The sequence below is a fragment of the Desmodus rotundus genome, chromosome 8 (genome assembly GCF_022682495.2).
Source record: "Desmodus rotundus isolate HL8 chromosome 8, HLdesRot8A.1, whole genome shotgun sequence".
Taxonomy (NCBI): Eukaryota; Metazoa; Chordata; class Mammalia; order Chiroptera; family Phyllostomidae; genus Desmodus; species Desmodus rotundus.
The window spans coordinates 99,446,548-99,473,305 of record NC_071394.1 but is presented as its reverse complement, the minus strand read 5'-3'; the positions used below and the strand labels follow the sequence as shown (position 1 = coordinate 99,473,305).

At 46.9% G+C, this 26,758-nt stretch overlaps 1 protein-coding gene across 6 annotated transcripts in view; it reads left to right on the top strand.

Moving 5' to 3' along the window:
- PXYLP1 (2-phosphoxylose phosphatase 1) overlaps positions 1 to 26,758 on the top strand; it is a 73,487-nt gene that overhangs the window by 13,630 nt on the left and 33,099 nt on the right. For 4 of the 6 annotated variants that reach the window (XM_053929463.1, XM_024556399.3, XM_053929462.2 and 1 more), the window contains exon 2: positions 21,301 to 21,432. The exons of 1 other annotated variant lie outside the window; for it this stretch is intronic. In XM_053929463.1, the coding sequence (XP_053785438.1) occupies positions 21,354 to 21,432 (79 nt within the window). In that variant the 5' untranslated portion in view covers positions 21,301 to 21,353. Of the gene's footprint in view, positions 1 to 21,300; positions 21,433 to 21,471; positions 23,561 to 26,758 lie in introns of those variants that run through there. One more of the 6 variants, XM_045192145.3, reaches the window with a different exon arrangement.

Below are 26,758 nucleotides of genomic sequence, written 5' to 3'. Positions count from 1 at the left end.
TTTAGTGCCCTGCGACTTCTGGCTTTTCCCAAAACTAAAATCACCTTTGAAAGGGAAGAGATTTCAGACCATCGGTGAGATTTAGGAAAATACGACAGGGCAGCTGATGGCGAATGGGAGAACTGTGTGAGGTCCCAAGGTGCCTACTTTGAAGGGGACTGAGATGTCATTGTCCTGTGTACAATGCTTCTTGCATCTTCAATAAATGTCTCTATTTTTCATTGTCATAGCTGGATACTTTCTGGTCAGAACTTGTATGTTTTTAACTTGACAGTATCTCGTGGAGGTTTGTCCACATGCACACCTAAGTCTACCTCTTCCTTTTTTAAGGCTGAATCATGTTCCATTGTATGGACAAACTCTAATTTATCCACCATTTCCCTATGAGTGAACATATCAGTTGTTTCCAATTTTTTTTAAAGATTTTATTTATTTATTTTTAGAGAGGGGAAGGGAGGGAGAGAATCAATGTGTGGTTGCCTCTTGCGCGCCCCCTACTGGGGACCTGGCCCGTAACCCAGGTGTGACGGTGAATCGAACTGGTGACTCTTTGGTTCTCAGGCCAGCACTCAGTCCACTGAGCCACACAGCCAGGGCTTGTTTCCAAATTTTTATAATTACTTGTATCTCTGTTTTATACATATGAGTGAACATATTTGAAGATACCCAGAATGTGAATCCTTGTGTGTTTATTATTCTAACAAGACCACCACTTCTTCATGAATTCTATCCCAGTTAACCCTGAGGGGGAGCAGTTCGCCACCCCCAAATATACCTTTTTGGGGATTTGATTATTTTAAATTGGTTACTTTTAAGAAATTGGAGGGGTTCAGAATGAGTCTCCCCAGAATGTGTCACCCCAGCATGCGGATGATTTCCAACTAAAGACAAAGTCCAACAAACTTGAGAAGTGCTTTTTACTGCCCCCTTACCTGCCTATAGGAATTCAGATAAAAAAAACCTGCGGAAAGGAAGGGACCTGTCTTCCACCTTAGTGTGGCGTGATCTAAGTGTGGCTGGCAGGGAGGAAGCAGCGAGCTCTGTTCTTAGACTCCCCTCTGTGTCCCTTGTCTCTGGGCAGCCGAGCAAGAATTGTCCACCACATATTTGCTCCTTCTCATCTACCTGTGAACTGCCCGCCTTCCCTTTGAAGTCCAAGCCACTACCACCACCCCCTACCCCCACTTCTCCTTAGTTCAAGAGGGCAAATAAGCCTCAACTGCCTGATTTGTCCTGGGATCTCCTATTTTCATAGAGCCCTCGTAGGTACATACGTAATTAAATTTGGTTATTTTCTCCTATTAATCTGTCTCATGTCAACTTCAATATTAGGCCAGCCAGAAGAACTCTGAGGGAAAGGAAAGGGAATTTTCCTGTCCCCCATAACCCTCTCAGCAGAAGTGTGAGAAAGAATTCATCCCCATTGAGACTGATATTCACTAGAGATGAGTGACCTTATTTTTTGCAGATCTGAAGGGTGAGAAATGCCACGTCATTTAAAAATTTGTATTTTTTCCATTCTAGTTCTCCAAGCATATACATATATACATTTTTAAAAATTTAGAGTTTTGCAGTACATGGTTCTGTATCCTTTTTGTGTCTTTTTTACATTAAGTCACATTGAAATTTTCACATTTTCTTTTCCAGATCATTAAATTGTCTTCAAAAGCTCAGTTGTTCAGGGGTGCTGTCTTACTGAACTATTGCAATCACCTGGAGTATTCTTTGTCTTAGTTTATGTCTTTAATCTTCAAAGACGCTGTGAACGACCAGTAACAGAAGGAAAGGAAAGTGGAAGGAACGCCCTCTGCAGAGAATTGACACAGGGTCTGTCCAGTAAATAGGAACTAAATTACTATCTGAATTAGAAGTTTGCTCAGGGGCTCATCCCTTAAGCATTCGTCAGGGGGGCACCGAAAATATTGCCATGAACACTTGTTACACACAGACACTGAATACTACATGTTAAATAAAGAAGCTTCACCTTGTTCATAGGCTCCAGTGTGAAAAGTGCACAGTTCGTTTGTTGTTTGGGTGGAGGGATTACACTTCCAGAGCATTTAACATCAGTGAAAATGTTGGTGGCAAACACAGCTCCTGGTCAGAGCCGTGGAGTCAGATGGGACCTCGGTTCAGCAACTTCGATACTTGAGTCTGGCTAAGAGAATGCAGAGCCAAGACGCAAACTATAAGCAAAGGTTTATTTAGAAAGTCAACAAGGTAGTGAGCCATGGAAGAAATGGGTTCCGGAAACAAGTTACAGAGACAGAGGAAGGGGCCCGGGGAACTTAAGAGAGAGAAGGGTGAAGGTATCCCCCTGCGGAGGAGAAGACAGGGGACAAGAAACGCGGGCTATGCTCCTGAGAGGGAGGGAGAGTGCGTTGGCTCTGCCATCCTAAGGGCCTTTGAAGGGTGGGGATTTTACAGGAAGTCCAAGGGGAGGCTCTCAATAGAATATTTATCAGCTTTCCAGGTGTGGCCTTTCAGGGGGGTCCTTAGTCAATGCAACTGGTCCTGATGACAGCCATGGCATCAACTTGTCTGGTTTCGCTGCTTTTCTGGGCCTGCAGCTGAAACACAACTGAGGTCTAGATGTCATCGCTAGGGCTTAATGCCTAATAGGGGTCATATGAGGCTGTTCTCCTGCCTGTTGCTTCTCCTCTAAGGGGTCTCCCACCCGACTAAGAGACATGCCAGGGGAGAAAAGGTCAGGGGAGGGTCCCAACTGCATGACCAACGATACGTAAGGTCAGGGGGTCTAAACCACTTGACCAGCGACGTGTTAGGGGCAGAAAGGTTGCCATGGGGCAAAGTCCTGGTTTTCCCAGTTTTGCCCATTGCTGGGCACCCTGGGCTCTCCACCCTGGTGACCTTCTGTACCTGGCCTGTCATCCTTGCTCCGCTCATGTCTGTCTGTCTACCACAGAAATACCCAGGAGGCAGTGTGCTGTAATGGAAAGTCTTCAACTGGCAAGTCAGAGGAGCTGGCTTCAGTTTCTAGCTCTTACCCTGACTGTTGTGTAAACCTGAAGAAGCCACTCACCCTCTAGGATTCCCTGGGGTCTGTGTGGTGAGGATGACCAGGATGTGAGTGGGTTTGGAAAGCCTGGCAGAGGATAGGCTAGTAATTAGACACTGATTGTAGCTCAATATTAGTGAGAATTCTAAGAACTGGCCCCTGCTGATCATGGAATTGGCTGTTGTGACATCATGTAAAACAAATATTAGGTCTTTGTCAGGGGTTCCTGGCACACAGCTCCTAAAACCTTGGAATCTCCGGGAGTGCTGAGCATGTCTTTTACCTGCTAATGGGATGACTGATGGCCGGGAGCCCCCAAACAGCTTTAGAATGAAGGTTGGTTGCCACAAAGATGAGGCACGATTAGAGGGTTGGAACTTTCAGCCCCACCCCGTGACCTCCAGGGAGGCAGAGGGGCTGAAAGCTGAGTTCAATGACCAGTGATTTGACCAATCTTGCCTCCATGGTGAAGCCTCAATAAAAAGCTCTAAACAGCAGGGTTTAGAGAGCTTCCAGGTCTGTGAACACATTGAGGTGCCAAGAGGGCGGTGTGCCCGAGAGAGTCTGGAAGATCTGCCCTTGCCCTGTAACATTCCCTATTCATTGCTTCCATTTGTCAGTTCCTGAGTTGTATCCTTTGTAATATATCTACAGCAATAGTAAGGAAAGCTTCTCCCAGAGTTTTGTGAGCTGTCCTAGCAAATTATTGAACCTGAACGGGGTGGAGGTTGTTGGAAACTGCCTTCCTACCCCAGGACTTTGTAGCCAAGTTGACAGAAGCGGGTAGTCTGAGGACCCAATATTTGCAGCTGGCATCTGACGTGGGGGTGGTCTTTGGGACTGAGCCCTTAAACCTGTGGGGTCTGATGCTGACTTGCGCTAGTCAGTGTCCGAATTGAATTGAATGGTAGGACACCCAGCTGGTGTCCAGAGAGTTGGAAAATTGGTTGGTGTGAGAAAAAAGAAACACACACATTTGGTGTGAGAATAGTTAGGAGTAAAACAGCTGTATGTTGCTGGTCTTCCCAAATGTTCTGACGTGGTCAGCCAGCTCGGTGCCAGGCGTTGTCCAGCACTGGAGACACGCTTGTGAACAGATCAACTCCATCGCTGCTGTCAGGTGGCTGATGATAAACGGCAGGAGACGGCCAGCCAGGAATTTCAACGTGGCTATTTCATCGTGTTAATGATAGTCCTGGGAAGTGTCATGAAGGAGAAATACAGGGTGGCTTGAGAGTGTCAGACAGGATGCTGATCTAGATGGGGGAATTCAAGGGCAGCTTCCCTGAGAAAGTGACCTTGGAGCTGAGATCCAGGGCTGATCAGGAGTTAGCAAGGTGGGAAAGGGGGAAGGTCAGAGGAGAGGTAGCGTGCCAGCTGGGGAAGGCAGAGAAGATGTATTGCTGGTGGCTACAGTGAGCCTCTCCTCAGGTCATTCATCCATCCATTCATTCATTCATCCAACAAATATTGATTGAGCACCTGCTCTGCACCAGGCGGTGGGGATACAAGAGTAGGAGCAAGACTGACAAAGTTCCTAGCATCATGGAACTCACTAATGCTGCATAACAAATCATCCCCAACGTGGTGGCTTAAAACAGCCTTCAGGTGACTGTTACCTTCGTGGCCTGGAGGTGGAGTGGGCCCAGCTGCTGTTTCTTGCTCTCATCTCAGTTATCCAGGGAGGGGCTGGTCTGAAATTGTCTGAATGTTCCCTCGCCGAGTGTGATGCCAGGGCTGGGAAGACTCAGACAGTCAGGGCTGCTTGGGCCTCCCTGTCTCAGGTGGCCTCGGACCTGGTTTCTCCAGCATGGTAGCTTCGGGGCTCCACAACAAGAGTGAACAAGCCAGATGAATCTGCTTGGAAACTTTTGACTGGCCTCAGAGGTCCTGCAGCATCATTTTTGTCCCATTGCACTCGTCAAGGTGCCCCAAAGCCTGCTCAGGAGACCCAGAACCTCCCTTGATGGGGAGGTGACGGAGAATTTGTGGACGTGCTTTAAAACTACCAAACTCTGCTCCCCTGAGCATTTCAGTCTTGGCGTCAAACCTACCCGCCTGCCTTGGCCACCAGAGTCCTCCCAAGAAGGCTGTTATGGCCTTGTGTCTTGGACTCAGCCAGCTCCTGCTCCTCCCCCCAGCCCCATTTCAAGCAGACTCAGAGAGGTACAGTTTTCTTCATCTCAGGGTCTCTCCTGTGGGACTTGGGGTCCCTTGTGGACAAGCACCCCAGGTGCCTGCCCCACTGACTCACCTAAACGGGTTGCCAGAGGACATGCATGGACACAGGCCCCAAGTCCCCAGGGAGCAAAGCTCTGTTGTGGGTCCAAGAGATGGCCAGGATGGCTGAGGGGTGGGGGTATAGGCGGGAGCGCGAGGTGGGCCTGGACTGACAGTGGGGCCTTGCAGGCCACGGGCAGGATTTGAGGATCATCCTGGGACATTATGGGAAACCACTAAAGGGCTGGAATTCTGATGGTACCTACCAGGAAGATTAAAGAAAACAGTCCTATTGGTTCACTTATATGTAGAATCTAAACAAACAAACAAATAATCAAAACTAAATTTGTAGATACAGAGAACAGATTGGTGGTTGCCAGAGGCGGGGTTGGGTGAAATGGGTGAAGGGGGTCGAAAGGTACAAACTTCCGCTTATAAATAATTAAGTCATGGGGATATGATGTACAACATGGTGACTATTGTTCATAATATTGCGTTGTACGTATTTGAAAGCCACTAAGAGAATAGATGTTAACAGTTCTTATCACAAGAAAAACAAAATTGTATAACTATGTACGGTGACAGTTGTTAACCAGATTTATTGTGCTGATCATTTTGAAATATATACAAATATCAGATCATTATGTCGTGCATCTGGAACTGATATAAAGCTGCGTGTCAATTATGCCTCAATGGGAAAAAAGACATTCTTCTGGGAAGAACAAGATTTTGCATTATGTTTTCAAATTAATCTGTTAGAATGATTTCTTTTTCTTACAAAATAAGACTTTCAGGTATGTTCCTAACTTAAGAAGAGGAAACATAGCCCTGGCCAAGTAGCTCAGTTGGTTAGAGCATCATCCCAATATGCCAAGGTTGCAGGTTCGATCCCAGGTCAGGGCACATACAAGAATCAACCAATGCATGCATAAAAAACTGGAACAACAAATCAATGTTTCTCTTTCTCTCTCTGTCCCTCTCTCTTTCTCCTTCCTCTCTTTTCCTAAAATCAATTTTAAATTTTTTTTTTAAAAAAGAAGAAGAGGAAGCTCAGGTCCCCATCCTGACTGAGTCAGTGACGTGGCAGTCCGTGGTCAGTTATCACAGATTGGTGGGCAGAACCAATCTTCCACAACGAGCAGAACTCACAACTCTGTGACCGGACACAATCTATGACAGCCATTCCTGACACCGTGATGTTCTGTAACGCCCAGCCAACAATGCACCAGTGGACAACAAATAGTGCCCAACTAGTAACACAACAGACCTTGGAAAATGACTATTAAATCAGCCTCTACATATTGCATGACAGCTCTTTACCCTATTTAATAGACACCCTCAGAAGCACAATTGAAACTTTATAGTGCTAATACAGAATAAGTATTTGCTCATTTAGCTTAGCTTCGTGGAAACCAGTGTGTAAACAAGGACCGTGACCACCTCAGTGCTTTGCATTCTCAAAATCACACGTGTCAACAACAGCTGCTCCCCCCACATTTCTCATTAAGTACTATTTGACTGTTTTTTTGAACCCCTAGTAATTTATTAGGTAAGGATGTCTCACTCTGGAAAACTTGAAAGGGCCTGCCGTCCCGAGTGAGGTGTCTGTCTTTGTTTCAGGCTCTCTACCTATCTCGGTTTCAAGCTGGGTTTCAGTGTAAGCATCATAGCCCAGATCACAGTGATTTTAAAGATGTAAGCGATCACAAGCCCTGGCTGGGTGGCTCAGTTGGTTAGAGCATCAGCCCCATAGGCCAAGGTTGCAGGTTTGATCCCTGGTCAGGGCACATACAAGAAGCAACCAATGAATGTATTAGTAAGTGGAACAACAAATCAATGTTTCTCTCTCTTTCTGTGTGTGTGTGTGTTTCTCCTCTCTCCATTCCTTCCTCTCTCTTTCTCTAAGATCAATAAATTTTAAAAATGGTGGGAAAAGAGACATTAAGTAAATTAGTAATTATTTGGAATAGGGATTAAGACTAGAGATGACCTGCAAAAGGTCACGAGGGATCTTATGGGGGTAATGAGTATGTTCTAACACCACCTTGTGGTGATGGCTTCTCAACTTTGTGTATCTGCTAAAAAACCATTATACATTGGGAGTTGGTGAATTTTATAGTATGTACATTATACCTCAGTAAAGTTGTTTAAAATAAAAAATAAAAATATGAAGATGTAAATGATCAGAGCTCTCTCCAAGAGGCTGCCTGATAATAAGCCTGAAGGGTTGGCTTCCATCTACATTTAAATCTGTGCTGGAAGACTATGGCTCCAAAGCAACCACATGGACACTACTGGTGCGTTTTCACATGGGTAGGACACCCATGCGTGGAAAGGAATTAACCATTATTGAACTATTATGATTTGGGCATTTTAAATATATTATTACATTTAATCTTTATCAAAAGGCTACATATGGACAAGTATTAGTTTGTACTAATGTTACTACTATAACAAATAAATCCCCAAATTTCAGTGGCTTAGCACAATAGATTATTTTCCTCTAAAAAGTCCAATTTGGTTTCAAGACAATGGTGTCAAGGATGGGGGTGAGGAAAGGGGTGTGATTACTGCTGCAAACCATGCTGCAGTGAACATGGGGTGCAGATATTGCTTTAAGGTAGTGATTTTGCTCCCTTCGGACATGTACCCAGCAATGGCATTGCTGGACCGTATGGTAGTTCTACTTTTAATTTTTTAGGAACCTCCATACTGTTTACCATAGTGCCTGCACCAGTTTACACTCCCACCAAGAGTTGCGCAAGGGCTCCCTTTCCTCCCTGTCTTCACCCACGCTGGTTATCTCCTGGGGTTCTGTTGTTGTTGTTGTTGTTTGTGACAGCCATTCTAACAGGTATGAGGTGATTTTAATTTTTTGTTAATCCTCACCTGAGGATATGTTTTTGTTGATTTTAAAGAGAGGGGAAGGGGGAGAGAAAGAGAGAAACATCAATTGGGTACCTCCCGTATGCTCCCCAACTGGGGATCAAACCCGCAACCTAGGTATGTGCCCTGACCGGGGGTTGAACCCACAACCTTTTGGTGTATGGGACAATACTCCAATCAACTGAGCCAGCTGGCCAGGGCTCTCATTGTGGTTTTGACTTGCATTTCCCTGTTGCTTACTGATGTTGAGAATCTTTTTCGTGTATCTGTTAGCCACTTTTATGTCTTCTTTGAAAAACTGTCTACTTAGTTCTGCCCATTTTTAATCAGTGTTTGGGGATTTTTTTTCTTTTGCTATTGAGTAGTATAAGTTCTTTATACACTTTGGATATCAGCCCCTTATCTGATAAATGTTTTCTCCCATTTCATAGGTTGTCTTTTCATTTTGTTGATTACTTCTTTTGCTGTGCAGAAGCTTTTTAGTTTGATGTAGTCCCACCTGTTTATTTTTGCTTTGGTGTCAAATCCAAAAAATCATGGCCAAGACCAATGTCAAGAAGTTTACTCCCTACGTTTTCTTCTAGGAGTTTTAAGGTTTTAGGTTTTACATTCAAGTCTTTTATTCATTTTCAGTTAATTTTTATGTATGGTATAAAATAGAGCCCCAGTTTCATTCTTTTGCATGTGGCTGTCTGGTTTTCCTAACACCATTTATTGAAGAGACTGTCCTTTATCCATTGTATATTTCTGGCTCCTTTGTCATAAGTTAATTGACCACATATGCATGTTTTTTCCCCAGGATTCTCTATTCTGCTCCATTGATCTATGTGTCTGTTTTTATGCCAATACCATGTTGTGTTTTGATTACTATAGCTTTGTAATACAGTTTGAAATCAGGATGCATGGTGCCTCTTTCTCAAGAGCTCATTGGCTATTCAGGGTCTTTTGTGGTTCCATACAAATATTAGGATAGTTTTTTTTCTATTATTATAAAAAATGCCATTGGAATTGTGATAGATTCTGTAGATTGCTCTGGATAGTATGGACATTTAATCCATATTAATTTTTCCAAACCATAAGCACAGAGCATCCTCCCACTTATTCGTGTCTTCTTTGATTTCTTTGATCAATGTCATATAGCTTTCAGTGTATAGATCTTTCAACTATAGCTAAATTTATTCCTAGATATTTTATTCTTTTTTAAAATTTTATTTTTAGACAGAGGGGAAGTGAGAGAGAAAGAGGAGGAAACATCAGTGTGTGGTTGCTTCTCATGTGCCCCCTACTGGGGAACCAGCCCACAACCCAAGCACGTGCCCTGACTGGGACTTGAACCTGTGACCTTTTGGTTCACAGACCAGTGCTCAATCCATAGAGCCACACCAGCCAGTGCTATTTTATTCTTTTTGATGCCATTATAAATGAGATTATTTTTCTCTTTCTGATAGTTTGTTGTTAGAAATGTGTACAGAAATGCAATTGATTTTTGTGTATTGATTTTGTGTCTTGCAGCTGGACTGAATTTGTTTATTTTAATAGTTTTTTGGTGGAGTCTTTAAGGTTTTATATATACAATATGTCATCTGAAAATAGAGACCCTTTTACTTCTTTCATTCTGATTTGGATGCCTTTCATTTCTTCATCTTGCCTAATTGCTCTGCTGGTTGAATGAAAGTGGTGAGAGTGGGTGTCCTTGTCTTGATCTTAGAGGAAGAGCTTTCAGTTCTTCACCACTGATGATAAGAACTACTTATTTGGAGTACTTGTGTTTCATTACAGCTATAACCTAAGCCGAATCATCAAAGTTTTGGAGCTTATTACACTGTTATTCCCTACTTTATTGTAGTTCTCAGCACGTGGAGGTCTCCTAGAGGTCAGCACCCCCCGCCAGTGGCTGCCCACACTTGGACCACCTGCCTCCTTGGGCAGGAGGGCTCATTCTGTACCAACAGTCATGCTGCCAGCCTCCCACCAAACCAGCCAGCAGTTTCACAAAGGATATTTTAAGGGCATGGAGGTTCTGCCCACAGGCACCAGCATCAGTTACTACCCATAGGCAGCCTGGCGTCCCATGCTTTGTCACGATCAAGGCCTGGAATGGGCTGGCAGTGAGCACAGGCTTTTGTCAAAGCTCTGTAGGTGAATGTGCTCCCAGCCCGACGAAGATGGGGCGACATGCCTTGATCTGTGGCCTGTCTGCGTGTTCCCGTTCCTGTATCCCTCCAGAGCAAAATCCCGTTTCTGTGTGGTACTGTTAACACAGAAGAGGCAGCTTTCAGAAGGTGTGAGTGGCCTTGACAATCTGTACTTCATATTCATATTGCCCAGCTGTGTGATTTTCAGGCCCTTGTAACTGATTTGCTTGTGCCTTTAAAAATGGGGCTTTTCCCATGTGAACATTCATTGTACATCACTCGTATTTATAGCTTTACAGCCCTGCCTATGTAATCCTCGTGTGCTTTCCTTGACATTTTGATACAGTTTGCTGACCAAAGAAAAAAGAATCGGACATGTTTTGTAAGTGGCTTTGTGGTGCGTAAATCCTGCCAACCGCACGTTCTTCATTTTTGCTGTTGGGATACTTGAGTTGTTCTCGACATTCTAAAATTAGAACTCCAGTTTCATACGTAGCTACTTCTAAAACTAAAGAGAGAACAAAGCAGAGACGTCGGATGGAACACAGACTTCTCCCAAAATGTCAGAAAAAAGTCACTGAGGAGTACATGAAAGCGAAAATCTGGGCTTGATTAATTACCGTATTTTTCGGACTGTAAGATGCACCCCCCAAATTTGGGAGGAAAATGGGGGTGCGTCTTATAGTATGAATGTAGCCTACCTGGCTCTCTGGGTGGGGGGGGGGGTGGCTGTAGAGCGGGGATTTTTCCCTATTTTCCTCCTCTAAAACCTAGGTGTGTCCTACGGCCCCGTGCGTCTTAGAGTCAGAAAACTACAGTAGTTATTTCAGTCTGGTGTGGTGCTGAGAAATGGTCAGCCACCTTGAGCTGGAAAGAAACCTCAAAGGAGAGAGTGGTGGGAACATGTAGTTCACAAATGAAGGGAAAAAACGTTAATGTTTCAGGGACTTTAAAAAACCTAAACCTGCAGATTAGCTGCCTCAAATCCTTTTTGGAGAGAAACAGTTGGTAAATGATTCATGCTGCGTATTCCGGCACACGTAAAACAGGGATCAGAGGCGTCCTGGGTAGGACGGGCAGGCTGACAGATGCTGCCGCACCGTCTGTCACTACTGAATTCTACGCGAGCACACCAGCACGGAAGGTTCTGAACCATGTAATTATGAGTGTACAAGCTCTGATCGCTAGATCTGAAAAGTACCGGCACTGTCATCGGATGGCTGGGTTTGAGGATAATTTTTTAGGATAACTGTGTGCGGTCAGGGCCTCAGCACGTGTGGGTCCTTGCAGACTCCCCCTCGTTCCCTGGTTCCTAACAGAACTGCGATTCTGGTCAGGTCTCCGCCTTCTCCCTCCCTGTGTGGGCCTGCGCCAGGAGGTGAATCCCGGTTGGTGGAGCCCGATCGTTGTGGCCTATTCCCAGGGCCAGTGGTTGGTCTGGGCAGGGGCCTGTGACACAGCTCTGGCCGTTAAACGGTTGGGGAAGTCTGCTGGAGGGTTTCTGGAAAGGCTTCCTTGCCTCCAGTAGAAATGCACAGCTTGCCAAGTGTGAGTGTGAGGCCCATGAGTGTGGCCACAGTCTTATGATCCTTGAGGGCAGCCATCCTAGCAACAGGACAGACAAGAGGGCAGAGCGCCCAGTGATGGAAAGGCCCTGGCTTCCCGATGACACCACTGAGTTGCCGAATTAACTGATCCTAGAGCTGCTCTCCCTGGTAGGACGGCTCGTTATGTGAGAATGTTGATGAGTCCCGTAGCATTAGCTACTATTTCATGTTACCTATAGCCAAGCCATCATCATAGATGCAAGAATTAAGGTAAAACAAAAAAAATCAAACTCAAAAGAACAAAGGTTATCACAGCTATGTCTCATTCATATCACATATGAGAGTGACATTCAGCTCAGTCAGCAATCAGAGCTCCCTGCCCGGTGCAATTCATCACGAATGGGTAAGTGCGTATCCATCACTTCCTACGGGGGGCCCCAGGAAGAGGACCAATGTCTTTTGTGTTAGTGGCCAGTTCTATTGAGGATATTGGTTTGGCCACTTTAACAGAGGTTGAAATAACAATGACTTTAAAAGGTGTTTGTGGGATTGATGTTTTCCTCCTGAAACAATTTAAGATGGTAGGCAGTCAAGGAAACAGGTGTCCCGCACCAAGAAGGCTGCCTGTCACCACACCTGTGACTCAGAGACTGGGAAGGGGGAAGAAGGAAAGTCACAGTAGGACCGCACATATTACCTGCAGTCACTACTCACTGTCCAGAACTTGATTATTCAAGTCTGACACTCGTTGCAAGGGAGTCTGGGAGTATTCTCTCGAGTGGGGTGGCCATGTATTTGACTAAAACCTAGAGGATTCTGTTAGGAAGGACCAGAAAATAGATGTTGGTGGGTAGTTAGAAAAGTCTGCCACATAGTGTGTCCTCTGCAGTGAAGAGAAATAAGGTGACAAAGACAGCGTGTTGGGTGCCATCCTGTGGTCGTGCAGCAAGAGTTCCAGCCGTGAGAGCAGCTCCCTGAGCCACCAGCAACCTTGTGCTACTTCTGACCTGTCCGGGCCACTCTGCTGGTCAACCAAGGGACTTGAACCAAGTGGCGTTTAAAACCTCTTTAAAATCCGGTTTTGTCTAGCATGGTCCCACGAGCATTCTGTGTCTAGAGAAGAGGTAAAGACAGGGGCAGGCAGGGTGAGCGTCTCACACATGGGTGGTGGGTGTTATAACCATGAGAGAAGTCACTGTTAACTTTCACTGAGCGCCTCTGAGGAGCCAGGTACTGTGCTTTGTCCCGTACGCAGGTTAACCTCACTAACCTTTCTGCCACCTATGCGATGGAGTCTGTGATGGCTCCCGTTTTACAGATGGGAAAGCTGCGGCTCTGTAAGGGCTGGGGAAGGGCTCCAGACCTAGCCCGCTGGCCCCTGGGCCCATGCCCCAAACTGTGTGGTATGGGAGGAACTGGGACATGGGGTGGGACTTGTGGCATGTGGCCAGATTATAGTGAGTCCTGAAAAGCAGGGCCTTAGAGGGCTGGGCCTGATGCTACCTTCATCCAGGGCCAGCTGTGGGACTGATCCTCAGCACTGACTGTCTTACCTCCTGCCCAGTGGCTACGCTGTTCCTGTCACAGATTTCATCACCCCTCACTACTCCAGGGTGGAAGACAGGCTGTTCTATAGGAGCAGAGGACCCAGTGAGAGAGGAGCCCTGGGAGTGTCAGCTGTGGGGAGGCCCCACAGGGCTATTAGGCCCCTTTCAGGTGTTGCCCTGCTGAGGAGAGCAGGGAGGCCCCTGGGCCTGCTCCACTTCTCTATTCCCCAAGGAGCCTGGTGCTGGGAAGAGATAAAGCCCTGGCCTAGAAAATAAGGGTAGGCCTGTGCCTCAAGCTGGCACCCATTGGTGCATGCATCCTGGGATCCACCCCACCTTTGCTCTGACCCGCAGCCTTTGTGCCCCGAGGGGCTTCCGAGGGGTGTGTTTATTCTCCTTGGGGGAGGGACTCCTTGGGGTCAGTGTGTACGCTGGCCTTAGCAGGGGGAGTGAGACTTTTCAATTTTTTTTGTAATAATTGCCAGTTGGATTCCTCTGGCTAAGAGATCCAGAGGTGATTTGAGGTGATTTAACATTTTAACAGTTATTTCACCAAGAGTTTAGGCTCCCCCACTGCCCTTCTAATCCGGTTGCAAACTATTTGATTCTCTTACTTATTAAAAATGTTTCATTCTGTCTGTGACACCTGCTCATTAAAAAAGAAGACTCACACTACACAGAAATAAGCACAGTTAAGTTTTTGATGTATGTATGTATGTATGTATATGCACACGCACACGCCCAATTTGGGATGTTTATCCTACACATGTGAGCTGACACTAAATACGCTGCTCTGTAACGTGTTATGTTTTACTTTACAACGCGGACTGAACATATTTTCATGCTTTCGTGTGAACCTTCCCAACTGAATAGACTGGAGAATGGGTCAAGATACGAAATCCAGCAAGATGCTTGTAACAAGGAAACTACCAAAACCAAAATTCCACCAGATGATTAAAAGTAAAACAAAGGTAAAACTTACATCAGAAAATGCTAACAGAAAGAAAGCAGGGAACAGATTTTACCGTCAGATTAAAAAAAAAATTCTGGGCCCTAAGTGCACAGGGTAAGGACGTCTGCATGAATGTCTGTGATTCCAATGCATCATCACAAACCTGTTTCTTGCTATTCTACTTTCTTCCCTGAGCCTTTCCAACTCATCAGCCCCCCTTCGCATTTCTTCAGGGTTCTGGTGCCTAAGGGGACTCTAGGACTGTCCTCTTTAAATCCCTGGACAGGTTGATTAGGCCCGTTTCTTTCTTTATTTTTTTTTTAAAGATTTGCTGTGTCCACTTGTCCTTCCTTTAGGACTATGGCAACCAAGGGCTTCCTTCTGCTTCCTGGCTCACACCTTCTTGGGAAGGTTGAGGGTTTTATTCTGCCTCCTGTGGTACATCTTCTGAGGGGCGGCCTTCCTCGGCCTTTGGCGTGTTCTGTGGTTTTCCTTCGTTTTCTTCACAAGACTCTTGGATGTTGAGTATTTTTCCATCATTTCCACTTTGAATAAATTCGTCCTTCAGTGATCCAGGGGACTTTTCTCCTTCCCTCACTCGATTTGTGTCACACCCCAAAGACCGAGTCCTGAAAGGACCCAGGGCACTTTCCTCCTCCAGCCATAGGGGCTGCTGCAGGAAACAGTCGGCTGGGAGTGAGACTTGTGTAGCTCACCTGTGTGCAGGTGCCAGGCCACAGGCAAAGCCTTCGCATGAGGAAACAGACCCAGACGGGGTGGGGGCTCCCCTGCCCAGCCGCTGTGGAACCCCTGGGCAGCCTTCTCTCCCCAGACACAGCAGACTCAGTGCAGGTGCCGCTGCCTCCCCTCTCTGGCTCCTCTCAGTCACAAACGGTGCAAACTCTCCTGCTGCCCCCCACAGTCGGTCCATCAGTGCAGTCTTAGTGCCGTTTCTTTGGTTCATTTTGTTTTCCTAAAGTGCAATTACAAATGCAGCGGCTCCAATCTGCTCTTCAAGACTGAGCTCTGGCTGAGCCTCCTCAAGGAAACCTGCCCGCCCTCTCTGGGCCAGGGTAGGCCTCCTCCCCTCCCCTTTCCCGCTTCCCCACTGGCGCTGGTTTCATGTGGCTCGATGGTCTGTTTATATTGGGTTTGCCAAAAAGTCCGTACGGTATTTCCCATAAAATAAAAGACACATTTTTTAATTTTCACCAATAACTGTATTGATTTAGATATTTTTAATGTGTCGGCTATCTCCTGCTATTGGTTTCCAGTCAGTAAAGGCCAGGGGTGCTGCTAAATGTCTTCCAATGCGTAGGACAGCCCCTCAGCAAAGAATTATTTGGCCAAAAGGTCAGTATTACCAAGAAACTTTGCAAACTAGTTTTGACACATTCTACTAGTCACAGCGCCTTCTCCATACACTGCACAAATCTATTTTTTGCACTTCAGTAGCATTTTTACCTTTTTTGAAATAATAAAGCATAATATGCCAAAAATGTTTTATGGTTTCTTCCATCTTCACTATTAAAATGGCTGCACAAAAATTCACCAATTTTGCTAAGTGTTTTTTTTAAAATGCACGCTGATAGGACAGCTGTCACGATACAATCTAACAAAATTGTTTCGAGTGAAGTTAAAACAACTAAGCATTACTAGAGCCGTTGTAAAGGAAAAACTGAACGAATTTTTTGGCCAGCCCAATATTTACTCAGTGTTCCACTGATCAGACTGTGAGCTTCCTTTCTTCTTACACCTTTTCAAAAACTTTTACTTTCAAATGTGCTCACAGGCAGAGAGGATCATGTAACACACCCCCGCGGACCCGTCCCGCAGCTTCAGCAACTGCCCGCGATTGCCAATCTTGCTTCATCAATTCCTCCTCAGACGCCCTCCCAATATTTTAAAGCAGTTCCTAGATCTCATATCATTTTTACCATAAATACTTTTGTACATTTCAGCTCTGAGCTTCAAGATAGCAGGGACTTGTCCAGTGTCCTGTGTCCTCAGCACTTCAGATGGTGCCCGACACAGAGTGGCTCTTGGAAAATATGTTGTTTTGAATTGATTAGATGAACGAATCGGTTTCAACCTTTAGAACTGAGCCTGCAGACTAGCTGGAATGTGAATGACTGGAATGTGAATGAGGCGGGGAGCCCGCAGCCTCCCTGGGGCCTGTCCCAAAGCCTGCGCTTTTCAGGAGGTTCTGGAATCTGTCATTCATCAGACTTTAAGGTTGGTTTATTCTTAGCCAAGCATCTCTGATGTTGCAATTACCCTGTACTTTGAGGTAACCTTGGATAGGGAGGACTATTAAGATAAAGCTTTTATCTCTGCTTGGTTCATATTTAGTTCACAATTATAGACCTGAGGGTTTTTAAAAATTATAATACTGTATTTACTTAGGCCGAAACGATTAGGACCAAGAAAAAAAAAATCAAAGTATATAATACATTAAAGCATTTTCTTTAATACCATCTTTCTATCTTGGAAATGGCATTTTAACTACACAAGTGAGAGATAATTGGATGCACATTTTTTTCCAAGCAGTTATGGTTATATTTAAAACCCTAAGTTCTGTATACATTGAGTGAGACCCTGAGACCAGAGTCACTAGATGTGACATTTCTAGCTCTTACAAGGTAAAAGTCAGGCCAGGGCTTGAGCTTTGAAAGTCCCTGGAGGCAGAATGGTAGCTTGTAAAAATGCCTTTGACGTGTTCCTTCTTTCTCTTAATTCAGAAATGATATTTACCATAATACAATGGGAAGTGCCTATTAGCTAGTACTTTTTTTTAATTATATTTTTTAATGTTTTACTGTTCCAATCTGCTGTAAAGTTGAATTACAGTTGGCTGGGTTTTGTTTGTCTTATTGTTTGCTGTTGCACCGGGAATTCAGAGTGACGATTGTGTTTCTGGATTTAAGACATTTTTACCGTGCCAGTTTAGCGCAGGGGACTAAGGCTGCGCCCAGCAGACATCTGATGACTGGCCACCGTTCTGTGTTCAGCCTGAGACACAACACAGTTGTTTCCACTGAAATATTTATAGGAATTGGTTCGGTCGTGATGCCACGTTGAGCCTGGAGCACCTCTTGCACGGAAGGCGATGTCTGGGGATCAGGAGCTGTGGGAGCTGGACTGAAGTCAGTCATACTCCCACAGCGTCTCAGCCTGCTGAGGGAGCAGTGAATCCTCCCAGGAACTTTCTTTCCTGGACTGTGAGTGAGCAGGCTCTGGGGTTTCTCCTGTGGGCCCAAAGACCTAGCTGTCACTGCACCTGACTTGGACAAGACTGTGGAGTATCTGGAGGTGCTATAGCCAACACCAGGAGAGTGCATACCGATTCCCATGGAAGGAATGTGCTGGACGATGGCCAGAAGGGACCCATGGATTGTGTGACTTTTTGAGTGGCTGCATGAGCCTCCTTGCTAGGGATGGAAAAGAGAAAGGGGTCTGTGGAGAATGGGGCTGGAGCTTGGGCCACAGAGATGGAGAGAGCCCATTGGCTGGTAATGTCATCTTCCTCGGATGGGGGCTCAGCAGAAGCTGACACGGATGTTCCAGACAGAAAGCCTGCGGTGAGATGGAGGTATCAGAGCTGAGTCAGCCCCTGGAGAAGACTCGCGGAGAGCGGGCGGCACACGTGGCTGCCTGCCCTGTGGCTGCCTGCCCTGTTGGTTGGGGCTGGGCCGGTGAATAGGGAAGTGGTGGTGGCCAGGATTTGGAAGAGGAACCACAGTATGGGGCAGAGGCGGGATCTTGGAGGGGGGGGGGGGGGCGAATCTTTGTGTTTTGATAATGCTGCAGGGCCCGTGTGATTCCTGCAGAACCAGGGAGGCCAACCAGCATGGCGACTCTCTGCTGCTCCTCTGCAAATGACCGTAGTTGTTCTTGCCACCCTCCTGCTCTGTGTGCTCAGCCCCCTGCTTTTGTAGAAGTTGGATCCTGGACTCGGAGAAGTGACGTCAGTTCCTTGTGAGGAGGGCACGCAGACATCCAGCGGCACAGCAGGGAACTAGCACACATCTACCGGCCTCCTTTCCACCACGTCAGGGCTCCTCTCAGTCCCTCTCACCAAGGAAGTGTCCCCTGTGAAGACACACTCGGGGCGGAGCCGTGTGCCCGGTTCCCACGTTGGACGTGTATGTGGGTGCGCACACACGCGTCAGAAGGAGGCCTAGCTCCAGCTGCAAACACAGATGTCTTCCAATCCATGTGAATTTTGGATTATGTCACATTATAGTCATTTTTTGAAAATTGAGAACAAAGCATGACCTTCCTCTCCAAGTTTCCTAAGGAAATAGGTTCCAGAAGGAGACGTGTGTGTGGCAGAGCCCCATGTCCTTGTCGTCCCTGCCCCACCCCCCTGGCTGTGTGCACATGCCCAGGGCTGTGATCACATCACGCTGGTCCCCAGCACAAGTGGAGGTAATGAGGCTCTGACCATTACCTGGCATTTGGCAGCTGCCAAAGGACAGTCAGAAAGGAGAGGTTACAGGAACCCAGACGGTATCAACGGGCAAGGGCGGGTGCTCCCAGACTGAGGCCTGTGTCGTCAAATGAACAGCATCGCACACGCAGAGATGCCAGTATCCTGAAAACTAAAAGCAGTTAGGAGGTCTCGTGAGCCCAGCCATCTGGTTAACCGATATTCTCAGGATTTTAAATCTAGAACTAAATATAGCCTCTTTCCCAAACAGCACTCAGCATACCGAAGAGTGTAGATAACTTGGAGCTTTGTACATGGTGCCTGAGATAAGGATATGGAGCTCTAGGCCCAGGCTTACAGAGTCCTAGTAAACATGCCAGGCATTTCCTCTCTATTGTATCGATTCTCTTTTGGTTTGTGTCAAGCTCCCAAAACGTAGTGGCTCCCAACAGCAACCATCATGTTTGCTTGTGATATGTGGGTTGGCTGTGTAGTTCTTTTCATCTGGACAGGCCCTCCTGATACCCATCTACTGGTGGCATGGCTGGGCTGGATGGTCTGGGAGGACCTTGCTCACACGTGTGATGACTGGCAGGGTGCTTGTTTGCAGCCTAGGCTGCCCATGGTCTGTCATTCCGCAGCCACTAGTCGGGTGTCTTCACATGGTGGTCTTAGAGTTCCGAAAGCAGCAAAGGAGGACAGGCCCCAGTGCATATGGACTTATCAAGCCTGTGCTTGCAGCTCACTTGCTGTTGTCCCATTGGCCAAAGCCAGTACCTCTTCCAAGCTTAGAAATAACGTGGGAGGAGACTGCATAGGCCATTGATCCTGAAAGGCGGGAACAGACTGGGGCTCATCACTGCAACAGCTCTGCCATGCTGTAAGCCTGAGACTTAACTCAGCCGGCAGCAATTGGCTCCGCCTAATGCCCGAGGGAAGACAGCTCGGAACCATCTCGTGGTTTACTCTCCCACGAAAAAGCAGTGTCAAGTAGAACCAAACGGCGCAGACATAGTAGGTGTGATGGAAAATCCCCCAAGTGCTGGAGAAAGGAAGTGGTTGAGAGGCCAGACCTGGCCCAGTACCGGAAGAAAGGCCCTGACCTTCTACTCCCAAGTGCAGAGCAACCAAGAGGCAGATCTGGTCCCTGAGGTGCCTAAGCAAGAGACACCACCAGGGCAGGGGTGGGGGGGTGTGTCCCAGGAAGAGGTGTAGGTGTTTTGGGACACTAGGCACTGGCCCTTGGTGAAGGGCAGTGACCAAAGGGACAGAAGCAGTGTTCCTTTGAATGTATAAAATTGGGATCTATTTGTCAACAGAGATGCTGGTTGCAGGTGTCCAGGCTCAGTGGTGAGGTACATGTGTATTTCCATCAGTCTTTTAGCAAATGTTCTCTATTGGCAGAAAGTCTGCCATATCCCTTAAAGGAGTGGTTCTCAAACTCCTGTGCAGGGTCCTTGTGCAGAGAGAGACCAAGGGACCCCAGGGCTCTGGCTGCTGCTTCATGCCTTGCAGATGGGTGCTTTAAAAAAGAAAGATGGAATTCACAGAGAGTACAATTTACTGTGTGCAGTTTAGCAGCTTTAGTATGATCACAAAGTTGTACCTTCCTCACACGTCGGCAGACGAGGTTTTATCTGATCGTGTCTGTCTGAGCTCCGAAGGACACTGTGTTTGAGGGAGGAAAAGATCATGCCAAGAAAATCCAGTTGGGAATGACTGTTTTAATTTTATTCTAATTGAGGGCCCTTTTATGAAGAGGGTATGATTTTCAAGTTCTATTTCAAATGCCAGGGAGAGCAGGAAAGAGACTTGGTATCTGAGAATGATGGGGTAAAACCTATTGCAAACATTCACTTTTTTTTTTCACAGAAGGGCCATTTAAGGTCTCACTCAACATTTTTTAAGCCCTTTTACACAGTTCTGAGGTGGTTAAAGGAAATTAGAATGAGTGGGTGGGCTGCCCGAAGACCCGTGTATGCAGCTCAAGTGGCTCAATGGTCAGGATGGGGAAAGGTCTCTAATCAGCAGAGGGGGCTGCTTACCGTAGGAACGAGTCCTCTGGCACCCCCTAGCTGTCCCTAAAGGCACTACTGTGGGTCAGGCAGCCGTGATTGACGTTCAGGTTAATGTTAAAAATAAAGAAGACCAGAGTCATCTTCGCAAAACGTTCATCCAGAAAAGTTAGAGACTTAGAAGGTGGGGGTCAGAAAGGGGCGAGCATGAGCTGGTGCTGGGAAACACTTCGTCGTCTGGCACATTGTCAGTGCTCAATAAACGTCCTTCACGATTTTCTTTGGAAAGGTCATGCTGTAAAGTATCCCATTCCCTGTTGATATCACACAAATGAACCATTCACGAAGTGCTTTCCTCTCACTAATTTGATGGATGCATTCTTGGCAGGTCTCGTTTGGGGGCAAAGACGTAACTGTGCTTGCTATCGTTCTCCCACTAAGATTAGTGTTTGTCTGCCAGAGGCCTGGGCTAATTGGATTATTTTCAGTTGGCAAACCTGGTTTTTCACCTCGGAACACGTGTTTATTGCCTCTGCTTTATTCACAGGGCATGTTCCCGATTTGAGGTGAAACCATGAAGAGGAGATAGAACAAATAATAATGCTTTTCCGCAATCGCTTCTTGCTGCTGCTGGCCCTCGCTGCGCTGCTGGCCTTTCTGAGCCTCAGCCTGCAATTCTGTGAGTATCCGGGAGGGGAGGGGCCTTCGCTCTGAAACAGAGAGTCCTCCAGACAAACACATGAGCCCAAAGCCTTTGTTGTCCAAATGAACAGTGGGGTTTAAAACAAGAGTCTTCTTCATTGGTGCTGATGGCGGGGGGCTGGAAGCAGGAACCCTGAACCACTGAGTAGTTGTTGTGGGAGTCTGTCTTGGCCGTGAGGAACAAGAACACGCGCTAGGCCTTGGGACCCGTGTCTGGCTTCTGCATACATTCCTAAACTGCCTGGTTATTCCTGGGCTGTTAAATTCCCAAGGCAAGACACAGAGTGGCCCAGCTTGTTTTCTCGTCAAGCGGAGCCGCACAGAGCAGAGGTATTTGGCCTCCTCTGGCTGGTTCTTTGATGGTTGGGTGTCTGTCTTCTGTTCAGTGAGCAGTGGAGCTGGAGTCGTTGGGGAAGGTGGGGGCAGTAGTATAAAACTCAGCCCCCTGGGCAGCAGGGACTGTGCACGGGGAATTACGTGCAGTGCGGCAGGAGCACAGCCAGCGAAGCCAGGCCACGGACCTCACCGCCCAGCATTCTGGCCTTCGCTAGGAGCCTGTGCAGACTGGCTCCAAATCCATGCACCACACTGCTCCCTGCCCCAGGAGTGGCCATCCTCAAACACAGATCTGGCCCTAACCCCCTTGGTTGTAACCCTTCAGGGGTGGCTCATATGGCCTCAGAGGTCCTTCGCCATCCTGTGGCCCTTGTCACCATGGACTTGATGATGCAGTGTTATTGATCGAAGAGTATGATCATGATCCTTGGGTCGTACTGCTTGTTGATACCAGTTGCTTGGCAGTCTGTCCATATCCAACCTGTTGTCTGTGCCCAGATGTCATCGGCCCCTCCACCTGGAGTGCTCTCCTCCTCGCCTCCCTCCCTTCCTCTCCTCCACCTGGTTCACTCAGTCCTTGTCTCCTGCAGGAACCTCCCATGACCCCCAACTGAGCCGGGTGCTTCTTGGACACACAACCAGAGCATCCTGAACCCGTTTCCCTCCTTGCACTAGCCGTGCAGTGTCATGATTTTCAGCTCTTATATCTCTTCCTGCTATAAGACTGCCTGCTCTCTGTGAGCAGGAACCACGTCCTGTGTCCTCCCTCTGTCCCTGAGGAACTGCACTGCCCAACACACAGTAGGTGTTTCATGAATGCTTGTTAGATGAACGAATGAATCTCCTCCTGCTCTAAAAAGCAGGCGCTCTGGCTCCCTTTCCTTCTGGTGCTGATACTTGAAGCCGACAGGCTGTCTGTGCCATGTTGGGAACGGTGTTTTTGTTGATGCCTGCCTTCCCTCCATTAACCTCCTCACCTTGGTGGGTGGGAGACAAGGGCTTGGTACCCATCACCACCGAGGACGGCTCTGTGAGGAGGTGGCATTTCTGCCACAGTTTGAATGATGGAAAGATGAGCAGGTGGCTTGGTGAGTGGGATGTTCCAAGTGCGCCGCAGAGCATGGGGAGGACTCGGCATTTGGAGGTTTGCAGAGAGGCGGCTCTGAGCAAGCTCCCCTGATTCACCTCCAGTTCGTGACAGACTCCACGCACGCATCTGGTGCATTTGACAGCCTGTTTCGAACAGTGAAGAGAACTTAAAATACTCACTTCACCCTTCCATAATAGGAAAAGCGGTCAAGAGAAGGTGGACATAGGAAGTTTAAAGATACTCCAGATGGTTAACCAACCATAAAATATGAACCCTTCCCACGGAGTGTGTTAGGGCTCTCTGTCGTTGAATTGTTTATAACTTCTCATTAAAATTTTTCCATCCTTTGGTTGGAGAGCTAGGAGGTTCCAATCAGCCTTGATTTTTATCCTGAGAAGCTGACAGGACCTGAGGCGTGAATGGGGGTTACTTGTGTTAGCTGCGTTTCTTTTGCATGAGGTGGTTTCCACATCACTGAATTGGCCTGTGTGTTTTGCTTATATAACTCTTATGAAAGTCGCTTCTGTTTTAGGAGAGCCAATTTTCAGGCATACTTTTTGAAAGGAAAATTTTGCAGGGTAAATTAGCCTGCGTAGGTCTGAGCTCTTTTCTTCTTGGATGCGTTGGAGTTCGGAAAGAAGTTAGGATATGGATGTTCTCACTGCTCTTCTACTCCTAGGTAAAATGTAATTTGGGGATTTACCCATTTCTGTGGTTAATTGCTGTATTTCTCTAACTGCTTTGTTGGTTGCTCGTTTTTATGGTGTTAGAAACTTTGCTAATTCATGATACAAAGGTATATGCTTGAGTAATGCTTATGTTTTTATTCCTTCCCTGAGATATACGGACTTTTTCTTCACCATTTCTTTTGACTAATTTTTGAATACTAAATTAGCATGTACAATTCTTTTAAGGAATATATTTGAGGTAATCAGATATAACTTGGTTTTCTCGTGCTTTAAGTAAACATTACGGCTTTATTTATTTGCTTTCTGCAATGACTATATATTTTATCCTATTGGTAATTTTCCGATGTTTTGAACATGTGACAGTTATGACCCAGGTTACAGTTTTAAAAATCAGGTTATTTAAATAAGCATTTTTCTTTCTCTTAACACAGAAAGAATGTCCATGAACCCACATATATTTATAAAGTGTTTACATGTGTTGGGCATTTCTCTACATTCTGGGGGTACAGGCCACAGAAAAGGATAAAAAAGTTTAAGATACAGTTTTTAGTTTCTCGAAATATGTTTATTTTTAATGGTACCAATAACTAGCTATTTGCTAATAGCCTTTAATAAAAATCATTTTGTATTTTCAAGTCCTTGATGTTTTTGAGTTTTAAAATAGGGACATTCTGACATTCCTGATATTTAATTTGTAGAAAGGAACAGGTGGGGGTAAATAGCTTTAGTTATTGCAGTTAAAATGAGTACAAAGAGAAGAATAACATCTCAAATTGAGGAACTTTTTTAGTGCAACAGGGAAAGACCGTCAGGATGGGAAGACTCGTGAATGATTAGTTGTTTTTCCTTTTCCTGATCATTCATAATCGTCCATTTCCCACAGCCTTTGCTCAGCGCGTATTTTATGCTCATTTCACTGTGCTCCCACCGCCGTTCCCAAAACGGCAGCCGGACAGCAGGCAGGCTCTGGGGTCACAGCCCCTATGTCCTGCCACTCAGCAGTTGTGTGCCCTCCGGCAGGTTTGACTTCCAGAGCCTCTGCTGCTTCTTCTGTAAAACGGAGTAAATTGTCATCGCAATCATGGTTGTTGCTTTGCTGTGTTGGTGTGAGAACGGAAACCTTGTGGGAAACCCCTTGCCTCTGGAGGCATAATCAGCATAAATCTTTTTTTTTAACCCTCACCCAAGGACATGCCCATTGATTTTAGAGAGAGGGGCAGGGAGGGAGAAAGAGAGAGAGAAACATCAATGTGAGAGAGAAACATAGTATAAGAGACAAATGTAGATTGGTTGCCTTCCATATGTCCCCCAATCAGGGACCAGAGCTGCAACCTAGGCATGTGCCCTGACTTGGAATTGAACCCACAGTCTTTTGGTTTACAGAACGATGCTCCAACCAATGGAACCACACCTGCCAGGGCAGCATAAACCTTTTAGCAACAGTACAGAGTCCCGTGGCAATGCACCATTCTCAGAAACCACGGCTCTTGGTGTTCCAAAGGCTGCCAAGGCTTATGTTACTGTAGCGGTGAGGGGAGGGGAAGCAGTAATACATCATACATTTATTTGTTTTTTATCAGAGTTCATTGGCCCTGGTAGGGCTTAATGTGAACTGGGCACATGGCACCTATATCTGGAGGTCACCTTTTTGGACAGGGCCCCAATTGACCAGAGCCGGTTCCAAGGGAGATGTCAAAGGTGGACTAGAGATGCAGATCCCCAGGCAGAAGAGGGCAGGGTTGCCCTGCAGGAGTGAAAGCCACTTCTTCAGTGTTGAAGAGCCCTTTCTGCAAGAGGAGCTGGGCCTGTTGAGGGGGACCATGGAGACACATTTCAGCCAAGCATCAGTGTCATGCAGGTGGAATGGGTGTTGTGCCACCTCTGGAGCGTCACTCTATGAAGAGTAGACTATTAGGCAGGTCATTGCACCTGGTCCCATTTACTGTCTCTTCAGACTCTGAGGTTTTATGATCCCATGTTCCTTGTGGATGCAGTGTCACGAGCATGCGCAACGTCGTCGCTCAGCAAAGGCCCCTCAAGTTTCCGCTGTGTGCCAGGCCTGGGCTGGGAGTGTAGTCTCTCCAGGGCTGCAGGAGCCCTGCGTCTAGTGGGGAGTCAGGAGCAGACACCTCAAACACAGTGTGCCAAGTGCCAGGACGGGTAAGAGGTGGCAGCGCGAAGAAGCGGGAAAGAACATGGACACCACAGTCAGGCTGCCTGGGGCTCCCTGGCCTCTACTTAGCAGCTATGTGGCACACTATTTCCCCTCCCTGTGCCTCAGTTTCCTCATCTGTCAAATGAGTATAATAAGAGTTCCCATTTCATAGGGTCAGTAAAGGACTAAGAAAATTGATACTTATAAAAACACTTAGAACAGTGCCTGGCACATAATAATCACTGCATGTATGTTTGCTAAATAAAATGAATTTGAGATCACTTATGGCGGGGAGATATGGGAGGATAGAGGACAAGAAGCTAATCCAACCTGGAGGTCAAAGGAGGTGATATCTGAGCTTCATCCTTGAGTAGGAGCTGGCGGAGGAGGAAGCTGGGAAGGGCATTCCTGGCTGCTGGGAACGGCAATGCACAGGCACAGAGAGGGAGGGACGTGGCTAGTCACCTGTGGGTAGCTGTGAAAGTGGCCAAAGGCCAAGGCCCTGTCTCCACATTCTATCCTGAAGGAGCAGGGAGCCACTGGAGCAGGGAAGGCACCATCAGACTTGAGTCCTGGAAAGACCACAGCTCCGCGCAGTGGTTGCTGCAGTGAGGTCTCCCTCCTGAGCACCTCAACCCGAGTGACCCAGGGAGCTTGTTGGAACGCCTCTTCCAAAAACAAAAAGAGCGCGCACATTTTGGACCCCTCCCTTCAAACTCAGAACCTTGATGTGCGTGGGACCCAGAAACCTGCATTTTTAACAATAAGCCCCCGGGTGACTCTACTGAACACATATTTGGGTACTCCCTGTTCAGAGGCCAGTGGCGGGTCGATGCTGCAGGCAGCTCAGGGGTGTGCAGGAGTCTGGTTCAGGTAGCTCAGCAGATGCTTCCTTCACCCGTCCAATCATGCATTCATTCATTCACCTAAACGCCTTGTGTTCGTCTGGGGCGCGTGTGCAAAAGGCTGGAGGAAATGCCCAGGGCAGGGACTGGGCAGTCAGCCATGCAGGGCTGGTGGCTCCCTGAGTCCG